At 50.9% G+C, this 11,326-nt stretch overlaps 1 protein-coding gene across 1 annotated transcript; it reads left to right on the top strand.

Moving 5' to 3' along the window:
* The first annotated feature begins 1,613 nt into the window (after positions 1 to 1,613).
* Positions 1,614 to 3,834, top strand: LOC125702143 (GTP-binding protein Rhes-like). The gene has a single exon (XM_048965061.1). The coding sequence runs from the start codon at positions 2,727 to 2,729 to the stop codon at positions 3,351 to 3,353; it is 627 nt and encodes a 208-aa protein (XP_048821018.1). The 5' UTR covers positions 1,614 to 2,726; the 3' UTR covers positions 3,354 to 3,834.
* Positions 3,835 to 11,326: the final 7,492 nt, after the last annotated feature.

Here is an 11,326-nt window from a genome sequence, read left to right as displayed (position 1 = left end):
ATTAATTCCAGCCCTATTCAGATGCCCGATCCTCTCCTGTTTTTGCCACATCTCCAACTCAGGACTCAGTTCCAGAGGGAGAAATGATGCCTCTCACCCCAGACCCCCATCAGACTTCTGCCTGCAGAAATGGGAGCTCAGGATGCTCTCGCTGGGGTTTCTCATTGCCACCCCGCTCCTGTCTCGGTTGGAACAGCAGCACACGCAGCTGCCCTCACGTACACCATGAATTTATCCATGGGCAGAAGCAGGAGGCAAAGCAGGCAATGTGGGGTGGGAGCTGGGTTGTCTGGCAGGTGACAGCCTCCGCTGTCCAAATGCTGCCACGGAGCACATGCTGAAGCCAGAAGAGATGGGCAGCAGGGCAAGCTCAGCATGAAGGCACTGCTAGTTGTTCCCATACCCGACCAATCCGAGCTAAAATGTCACATTTAGGCTGGACACAAAAGGCTGCAATGGCAGCAGAGCTGTTCTCCCCCCCTCCCTTGGCGCAGGGTCCCCCCGCTCCGCGCTCTCTCCTGCCAGCAGCCATCAGCTAAAGCGTAGAGAGAATCGTGCAAAGGGCCTTTGGAAATATTCATTGCTCATCTCTTAACGAGATTACTTCCGAAATCCTCCGTTGCTTTGAGGGAGATTTAGAACCTTTCAGGCTCTTGGTAACCATGGCAGCGCAGATGTGAAAACACACAGTAGACAGCTGATGTGAAAAGTGATGGGAGATGCAAAGAAGCACGAACAGAATTCCTTCCTGATGAAAAGAAATGTATCCATTTTTGGCTTTAAACTGTTCACAAAGCTGGGCTAAGGTTATGCGTTGTGCCCTGCTGACATACCATCTTTGGTTCAGCTGATGGCACCAAGATGTGGTCACTGTTTCAGCTACATGCACCCTTTGCCCAAAGCTGGCACTCCCTGTGGTTCCATCCCTCCTCCCAGATTTTGGCTCACCGAGCTCCTATGGTGTCTGCTGCACCTCAGCTTCACTGTGGGTGAATCCTGGGTGTCGCCTTTGGGACATTATCTGGGCAGAGCACAGCGTGAGCAAAGTGCTGAGTGCCAGAGAGTCGGGCACCAGGGCCTCCCTTGGGGACCCAACGCTCCCCTTACCCAGAACAGACTGCTGAGGAAGGCTGCTCACCTCAGTGAAGCTCTTGGCTGTTGCCACAATGGATAGGGTGAGGCATGAAGAGGAGGGAGAGGAGGGAGACCCTTCCTTCTTGTGGAAGGGACTTTCCAAATCAGCGGACAAACTCAGCCAAAACTGAAGGGCAATTTGCAGTGGAAAGAAAATCAACTGCATTAATATCACAAAAGCTAAGTCCAAAGCTAAGGAAAGAACCCATGAACACAAAATCATGCTTGTTCTGCCTTTTCAACAGGTGTCCTCTGGACTTCCATCTTTCACAAACCAACTTCATGATTTATGACTCTACCTTGAAAAGAAGAAGTGACCACCGAGACCATGCCTTCAATCCATGTGCTGATGAACAACCCTCATCCTCCCAACACAGTGAACACAGGATGTTGGAACCACAGCATGGTTGGGTTGGGTTGGTTGGAAGGGACCTCAATGCCCACCTACTGCCACCCCTGCTGTGGGTTGGCTGCTCCCAGCTCAGGCTGCCCAGGGTCCTCGAGCACCTCCAGGGATGGGGCACAAACACTGAGCACCCTCTCCTCCACCGTTTGCCCAGGATAGCAGCGAGCTTCACAAGCATTTCCCAGTGCTGAAGGTCTGTGCCCATCGCCCTGGCCCTGCTCCAGCTCTGACCCAGTTTTTCTGTGCCACTGCCTAAGAACGTGGCCTGCATCCAAACTTTCTCTCCACAGCTGATGCCAGGGACACGCAGCGCTGCCCATGGTCGCCGTGTTCACAGCTGTGTGCCATGCCCCAGTGCTCCGGGTACCAGCAGGGACGCAGGTCAGAGCGTGGCTGTGGTCAGGGCAGCATTTGCAACGCACCACCCAGCATTGGCTCGCAGAGGTGACAGGGTGCTGTTTGTGGGCAGATTTTGTTTTTCCCTCAGGATAAATATTTTATGAAACCACCACATAACTGACAGTTGGACATGAAGGCTACGACGTGTGGTTTTCAGCGAGCTCTCACCATTCCCCTCCGGTCAATTATCTCAGCGCAGCACAGAGCGGTTGAGCCCATCCACAGCGATTTGATGTGCAACCGAGCTCCAGGACGCACACAGGGACGAGAAAAGCTACAGATGCCAGTGGGCATCCCCTGCCACGTCTGCCCATGAGCCACCCAAGCGGAGGCTGAGCCCCCATGGCTCCCTGCCCAGCAGCCCATGCCAAGAAGCCAGAGCAGATCTCCCAGCGCAGCGATGCTGCCAGCTCCCGGCGCTGCCGGCAGCGGTGAGAGTTACACACGCATTGCGCAACGCAGCGCGGTGCTCTCCAGGGCCGCAGTAGCTTTCCTGGACTGCGCGGCGCGGATTGGCCCGCAGCACCCTGCTCTCCTCCCTCCCTGCCCTCCCTTTCTTCAGCACCCTAAACCCACAGAGATTGGACAGCCGGGTGCCACATGGCAGATCGGAACCAGGATAAAAGATGAACAGCGTCTGCTGGGAGTTTGCAAAGAGGTGGCACCAAACTTTGCAGAACGGGGAGCAGAGACGGACAGACAGACGGACAGCAGAGCTGCAGCCGCCCAGGGACGCTCAAACATTGAGTGGCAGTTGTAGAGCAGCCAGTGCTCTCTGCTCCCAGTCATGTCTCTGGTAGGGAAGGAGAAGAGCCACGTGCGCTTGGTCTTCTTAGGTGCGGCTGGTGTGGGCAAGACGGCCCTGATCCGCCGCTTCCTGCTGGACACCTTCGAGCCCAAGCACCGGCGCACGGTGGAGGAGCTGCACAGCAAGGAGTACGAGGTGAGCGGGGCCACCGTGACGCTGGAGATCCTGGACACCAGCGGCAGTTACTCCTTCCCAGCCATGAGGAAGCTCTCCATCCAGAACAGCGACGCCTTCGCTTTGGTCTATGCCGTCGACAACGCCGAATCCTTTGAGAGCGTCAAGAGTCTGCGGGAGGAGATCCTGGAGGTGAAGGAGGACAAATTCCCTCCCATCGTGGTGGTGGGCAACAAGGCGGAGAGCGGCGGTGAGCGGCAGGTGCCGGCAGAGGATGCGCTGTCACTGGTGGAGCTGGACTGGAACAGCCGCTTCGTGGAGACGTCAGCCAAGGACAACGAAAACGTGCTGGAGGTCTTCAGGGAGCTGCTGCAGCAAGCCCGGCTGCCTGGGCGGCTCGGCCCCGCGCTCTGCAGGAGGAGGGAGACCTTCCCCAACGAGCACGGGCTGCGGCCCCCCATGAACAAAACCAACAGCTGCTCCGTGTGCTGAGCCCAGCGGGATGCAGGTGGGCTGCCGGCCAGGACCCCACTCCTCCCCACCCTTCCCTCCTCTCCCGGCACTGTGGGGTCAGCGGAGCGCGGGGAGGGAGGCGGATGGGATGGTGCCGCTTTGGTTTGGTTGGGAAGGTGTGGGGAGAGGGCAGGATCCCAAAAAAGGGGGGTGCCCATCTGGGATGCAGAAAGCACTCAGCTGTGCTTGCAAGAAGGGGACAGACAGTAGGACGTGGGCTGCATGCAGCAGAATGCATCTCTATGGGCACTGTGCCACCAGCACCACTGGGTCCCCTCCGGGTTCTGTGCCCCAATGCCCACACATACAGTGTCCTGGTGCAGCTGTGGTTATGATGAGTGTCTGAGGTAGTTGTGTTTGGATAGGCACGTAGAGCATGTGATAGGGCAGCCTATGCATCTCTTCAGTTTTCTGTTTGCTTTTTTAAGCATACCCAATAAACACGGTGATTCAAAATGGAGCTGGAAAACGTGTGGGTTTCTTCCTAACTGTACAGATAGGTTTGTCCCCAGACCCTTATCGCTGCCTCTGCTTTCCCTGCTCTGGTCTCTGCCCTTATCTCAGTGTCCTGGCACTGCCCTACTTGCAGCCCCAGCAGCATCGCTGCACTCTGTGGGGCCACTGTCCCCATAACCCCCCCCAGGACAGCTTTTACCAAGCAGTGAGCAACGGAAAATACAACAGCTCATCCCACATCTGAGTACAGAAATAACAACAGCCCTTAAAAGGCACCATAATAAAAATCATAAACACCGTCATGGGGCTGCTGGTACCTTGTGCTCACACAGCCCTGGCTCCAGCACTGCAAAAAGCACTAGAGCCTTTGCATTCTTACACTCAAATCAAGAGGATGGGAGGCCCCCTGATGGCACCCTCCACTCATAATGTGAAGTAACCCCAACCCCTTGGCTATCCCATACTTGGCACAGCACCCAGTGCCATTGTCCAACCCCAGCTCTGGGCCCCCCTGGGCAGCAGGAAGGGGTCGTGGTCCTGTGCAAGGCTTGGGGTTGTGGTGCTGAGATGCAATCCTGAAGTGTGAGTCGGGTCAATAGGGTTGGGCACAGCCACAGCCCCTGGGAATTGGAGTTTGCAGTGGTGGCTGTGCAGGGCGAGGTTACAGATCAGGACGTCCCACATCTGTTTGCCTCTTTGTTTTAGGAGAAAAATGTGCTTGCAGTGCTATGAGGTGAAGAAGCAAAGCTCATGTTCTTCCCCCAGCAGCAACAAGGGATGTGGATTTTCCTTCCCTACTGCTGAGTGCAGCTGTGGGATCCAGCACAGGGATCCCCCTGTGTGTCCACTTCATTAAGTGGCCGTGGCTTAAGTTAGATCTGGGCTTTCATAGGCAGTCTGTTATAGAATCCCTGAGGTTGGGGAAGTCCTCTAAGATCACCAAATCCACCCCTACTGTGCCTGCTGCCTACCTACCTCCCCCAGTGCCACACCTTATAGGAGTCGTTCTGAACCATGGGGGTGGCACGCAGAATCACAGAATGCTCTGGGTTGAAAAGGACCAACAGTGCTCATCCAGCTCCAACCCCTGCTGTGTGCAGGTCACCAACCAGCAGCCCAGGCTGCCCAGAGCCACATCCAGCCTGGCCTTGGATGCCTGCAGGGATGGGGCATCCACAGCCTCCTTGGGCAACCTGTTCCAGTGCATCACCACCCTGTGTGAAAAACTTCCTCCTAATATCCAACCTAAACCTCCCCTGTCTCAGTTTAAAACCATTCCCCCTTGTCCTGTCACTACCCACTCTGGTAAACAGCCGATCCTCCTCCTGTTCATACGCTCCCTTCAAGCACTTCCCTTCAAGAATGAAGGCTGCTCTCCCCATCCCCAAAACGTTGCCGTGATCCTGAGCATCTCTCCATGGAAACTCTCCGTCCCCACCTGGTCCAGTGACCCCAGAGCATTCCCAGCCCCATCCATCCTCCCCCGCAGCGCAGCGCGCCGTTCCACATGACGAAGCACATCCCACAGAGATGCTCCGCTCCATTTACAGACACAAACAACCAGGGACCATCACAGCACTGCCTGTGAGAGCTGCACGGCACGGGGAGGGGCTCAGCTGCAGCAGCGCTGCGCCCAATGGGTGCTGCTGTGATGGATGGAGGGACGCAGCGCACGCACAGAAACCGGGGGCACCCAGCCAGAAAGCCAAACACTGTAAAAGGGAGAAGCGATACGTGCTTGTGGAGGGTGTAATTAGCAGTGTTTGTCTTTGGGGCCAATGCTCAGGGTGAGCACCCTGCAAAGGGCTGAGCAGCGCTGCGCCTTCCACTTGAAATCAGAGGGAATAATGCCTGCTCTGATTTCTCCTATCCCGGGGTACAGGCAGTGAAACACAACCATGAGCGCTGCACCCAAATCCACAACACTGCACACAGAACCAGAACTGCTCCTTTCCATTGCTGTTGGTACACGCCATATTTTCTCCAATATAAATGTAGATTGAGCAAAGAATGGGGGAGATGGGACCACAGAGAGGTCAGGGTCTGCTCTGGATCTGACCAATTCCTTCCCCCTGAGCAAAAGGGACAATGGAAGAGTTAACATGCAGCTTCCAACATTGGGTGGGTGGAGGAGGAGTCGGGCATAGGGGGGGGTCTCAGCATCACCAGCAGCATCATGGCAAGCCATCTTTACAGCAATTGTACTTATGAAAGGCAAAGGAACCTTCTGGCTCATTGTAACATTTTAATAGCCCTGACATCATGGCTGCTCTGGGACCACGTTCCCATCAGTATACAAGCAACTTGTTTTCAATGCATCAATCAGTAAAAAACGAGCAGCGGGAGCACCATCGTCACTTCCAACCTTCATTGGAGAGAGCGGTGGCAGTGTGGAAGTTAAGATGGTCAGTTTTGCTGTCTGCGAGGGCTGGATGGGCCGTAATGCAGCTGGGCAGTTTGCAACATGAGCTGCTAACCTGAGGTTGGTGTGAAGCAGACGCCACGCGGGCAGTCAGTCTGTGCTCCCTCAGGAAAGCTACAGGGGGTGGGCAGGCAGTGCAGGTGCCTCCCCCAACCCCAAGAGCACAACAGGACTGGAAGAGACCCTGGGGATAAGGGAGAGGGCAGAGGCTGTGCTGCTCCCAGGGCCACCAGGGTTTTGTGGGTACACTATCACTGCAAAGCCACCTGTGGGTACAGCAGCCCGTGTCCTATGGGATCTGCACATGGGCACAGGCTCTGCTGTGAGAGACCCCAGAGCAGAGCGCAGTGCCTCCCCCACGCCAGCACCGTGCAGGGCTGGGCTGCCGTTACCTGGGGCTGCATGCCATCCACGCTCACGCTTTGCTGTGCATCCAACGTTCAGAACTCCCTTTCCCCGAAGCTGGCTGTGCAGATCATCATCTGCATCATACAGAGCATTCGTTCAGCATCGTACTGAGGTACAACCGGTGCAGCAGGGGAATGCTAACGGACACTTGGCAGCAGCTCATGCACAAGGGCGCTGGGCGACCCACAGCTCATACAGCAATCTGTGGCCTGGAGCCACCACAGCTGCCCACAACCCCTACCTTAAGGTACGTCACGTCCAGATTCCTCCAGCTCCAATAACTCTTACCATATACAGATGTCCATATACATTTTTAATTAAAACGCTCCTTCACATACACAATCATATACTGAATTATCAAGAACAATAATAATATATATATATTTGGAGCAGAAGTAGCAAAACAATCTGCTCTGCCAGTGCCACCCACAAACTAGACATGAACTAAAGGGGGGGGATTGACAGATTTGGAGCACAGAGGGAATGCTCTTGGCCTAAAAATGGGGCAGCCATGCAGCAACAGTGCTATGGAAGGTACAGCCAAAGCAACACGGGAAAAACAGCAGTTTGTGGAAAGGTCCTGTCGTAAAGATTCTTGAGACCTAAGGCCCATCCTCAGCATCAGCAGCAACCTTCACTCCATTAATGGTTGACCTCACCAAAGCAGAAAATGAGTACGATGCAGAAAATGTAAGTTATACAGAACACCAACAGGTGGGTTTTGGCCAAAAGCTCAATTTCTCTCTGCACACCAGGGAGGATGCTAAGTTTTAAGTGTATCAGATACACAAAAAGGTGTTTTTGCTCAACTGTAGGGATGACAAAAGCTCTCATTAGCTCAAGATGTAAGGGATGCTGAGGTCTGGGCAAAGAGAACTCGAGAAGGCTGACACTGAAAACCTCTTTATAAAAGAGAAGGCAGCTCTGTTCCAAGAGTTTCAACATCATACCCAAAGAGGAAAAAGAAACAGAGGAAAGGAAAGGGGAAGCAGTTCAAAGAAACAACTGAGATGATAACTGGGCAGTATTGTGGCAGTGCTGGCACTGAAATCCAACGGGCTGCAGACTAGAAATTGTAGCTCTGTAACAGAACACACCCCAAAATCCAGGTCTGAGCTCTTGTAACCACATTCACCTGCCAGCAAATGCACTCCTATGGGCAGCCTGGCTTGCCCACTGGCCAGGACTTGCTGTGACACACGTGCAATCTCTGGCAATGCAGTTAAAGCCCCGAGGGCAGAAACCCAACTGCAGAGCACTGCCCAAGTGTTTGATCCTCTGCTCCAGCTCTTTGCATTGGTCTCTCTCTCAATGAAGCACAGTTGCCCTGCACACTCAGCCACTATGGATCTCAGATAAACTCATGCTGTGGGCATCCATCACCAGAATGGCCCCAGGAAGGGAAGAGCTGGCGTTATGGAGGTGGGAGGACATAAGGCTCACCTAGACAAGAGGCCATAGAATCACAGCATCACCAAGGTTGGAAAAGACCTCCAAGATGACCCAGCCCACCTGTCACCAACAGCTCTCACTGCCATGTCCCTCAACACAGCGCCTGAATGCTCCTTGAATGCCTGCAAGCTCGGTGACTGAGCCACCACCCTGCCAGCCCACCCCCCATCACCACACAGCAGGCTGCCATCCTTCCCACCTGCTGCTATGGGCATCCTTACCTCCCTCACTTCAAAGCCTGAAAGGCCAAACACAAACCCATCGGTGCTCCTATCTCGGGGCTGCTGGCTCACCTCTTGCAACTCAGCGCCATCAGCCATCTTTATCTAGAGCACCCAGGTCCCAACGTGGGGACGGATGGGCAGAGCTGGAGGAGCCCTCGGCCTCTGAGCCCAAAACTGCATTCAGAACTCATCACAGCACTGCTGGAGTCACAGATAGAGGTGAGGGGCAGCTCTCCAACAGCCACCACAGCCGCTCCCTGCATCCGCCGGGATGCAACACGCGCTCACTGCACTTACAGGAACCTGCTCCCTCCACGCATCAAACTCTGCTTTTTATTTTCTCCTTTAGCATCCCCTGCACAAAAGAAAAACGCACGTTATTTCAACAGCCAAGGAGAAAAAAAAAGAAAAAAAGAAAAAAAAAAACCCAAAAAACCAACTGCGATTTATTTAGTTTTCAAAGAATCTTCGTACTCTTGAAAGCAACTTTCGGTGCATGTTCTTCAACAATCACATTCTATGAGGAGATAACATTGAAAGCCACGTGTTTTGTTGTTTTGTTTTTTAAGGTTTTTTTTTCCTTTTTTTTCCTTTTTTTCTCATTTAATCTCAGAGTTACAGACATCTTTAATCCGAAAGGCCAAAAAAAAACAAACAAAAAACAAACAACAAAACCAAAAGCCCCCAAATCAAAGCCCCACAGCCCCCCTCCCCCCCCCACCCCCCGCCAACAGAAACGTTCCTTCCCCGTTCCAAAATACCACGAGTTCTACAACTCAATGCTAAAGTTCAGCATGGAAAGTCGTACGTCAGCGCGCGCAGACACACAGACATCTCTTATATGAGCGTGGACAGAGATATAAAATAGCTGTGCATGGCGCGGGCGCGCGGTGGCAATGAGATGCAATGACTCTGAGGAAAGGTAACAGAGCTAAATACACTACGGAACCTCGAGAACGAAAGAACAAGTCTTGAACCCAGTTTGTGCATAGTTCGTGATCCGCTATAAAACCAGCTTTTGTTAATTTTGCAATCTCGCAGGACCCCTTTTAACATCGGATAAAACCATTCAAAAGCTCAGCTTCCAAAAAAAATAAAAATAAACCAAAAGAGAAAGGGAAAGGAAATTGAATGTAATGCACAAGTTTCCTGACCCAAGCAGGCAGGAGCACAACGTCCGTGTAACTCGGGACACGCCAGCTGGATGCCGCTCGTTGTCTTTCTTCCTTTCAAAACAATCAAAAACATCAATCTTTTTTTTTTTCTTTTTTTTTTTTGTTAAACATAAAGCAATTTGTTTTTTGTTTTTTGTTTTTTTTTAATATATAAAGCACTCTTCAAACATCTATTTCTTTTTTGAGTCCATTATTTGGTAAATATGTAACTGCTACACATTAGATTAGGTATTTTCTTCTTTCTTACTGTCTTTTTTTTTTTTTTTAATTTTTTTTTAATTATTTTTTTTTAATTATTTTTTAATAATATCTTCAGTGCTAGGAGTTGGGTTTTAAAAATACATGAAATGGTGTGGAGTTGCTCCTCGGGAAACCCGGCTTTCCTGAGACATCTTCCACCATGTGCAAGAGAGTGACCACAACGCCTCGCCGCGCCGACGGAGAGGAAAACAACAACAAAAACAGTACACAGCAATGGCCAAGGAAAAGAATCATACAACAACACTGTTCAATCCCAGAGCTCTGAAGTAGCATATCTTCATTCTGAAAATAAGTTTTCTTTACGATGGAAGTCTCTTTTTTTTTTTTTTTTTTAAAGTTCCTTTTTTTTTTTTAAATTTTTTTTTTAATTTTTTTTTTTGTTATTATTTTTAAAGTCTGAAGGAGGAAAAAAAAAAAAAAGAAAAAAAAAAAAAAAAAAAAAAAAGGTCTGTAAACAGGTGAGAGCCGAACGCCGGCTCCTCCAAAAGCAGTCAAACCCCATGTCCAAGTGCTTGTTTCTGTTCCTGCTTGCAAGGGAACCATCCGCTCTTTACAATTATCTATGGCCACAGTTCAAGGAGAGGATTTCTTCTTCAGCTTTAGATCCCAAATGGAACAACGGTGCAATACTCCGGGAATCGTTTCCTTGCATTAGTCCACAATAAAAAGCCGCCCAAGGTAGATATACATATTATTCTCCAGAGATACACACTGTCATTTTTAAAATGCGATAAGAGTCCTTGAGTAAACATTTACACGTGAATTGTCGCCGGCCCCTTCTATCAGTTTCTTTCTTTTTTTTTCTTTTTTTTTTCTTTACATTATAGGATGAGCTACAAGAAGGGCTGCGGACACTCAGTGCAAAGTTAGAAGCTAATAACAATTAAACATCTGACCAATGAGCAACTCAAAAGCATATACTGGATAAAAGGAGAACACGCGTTTAGTTCAGCCACACGCGGGCACTCACTCACGCTCTCACACTCACACTCACATCTCAAACAAAAACAGAACGTCCGAACCTTGAAAAACAAATCCTTAGAGCCTGTTGTCTCGGTGCACTGATGCCAACCTGGAAGTGTAATCATCAGACGTAGCGAGTGTTCACATTTTGTTATTGGCCTGCTGGATTCAAGTATTTGCATGTTTGATATGTTCTTTTTTTGTTTTGTTTTGTTTGTTGTTTTTTTTTTTTAAACTTTTTCTGTTTTGTCCTTTTTTTTTGTCCTTTTTTTTTTTTTTTTTTCTTTTTTTTTGGAGGGGGGGTGGGGAGAGGTTAACAAAAACGACATGAAAAAGTAATGAAACGAGGGTAATGTGCATAGGCAGATCCATGGGAGTAGTGGACACAGATACCCCAGCCCGCCCCCCTCCCCCTTCAACCTGTACAGTCCATAGTTACCATTCAGATTCATCACTTGTCTGTACCAATGGTAAATATCACACTTCACCCTTTCTGATTATTGGGTCCGCCTCTGGTAATGTGCATAATAGTCACAGGCTCATTTTAAATAGGCTTTCATTTCCCCTTCCCCCCCCCCCCCCCGCCCCCCT

Source organism: Lagopus muta, chromosome 18 (assembly GCF_023343835.1).
Source record: "Lagopus muta isolate bLagMut1 chromosome 18, bLagMut1 primary, whole genome shotgun sequence".
Taxonomy (NCBI): domain Eukaryota; kingdom Metazoa; phylum Chordata; class Aves; order Galliformes; family Phasianidae; genus Lagopus; species Lagopus muta.
The sequence above is the reverse complement of the archived record's forward strand: the minus strand, read 5'-3'. Positions and strand labels throughout refer to the sequence as shown.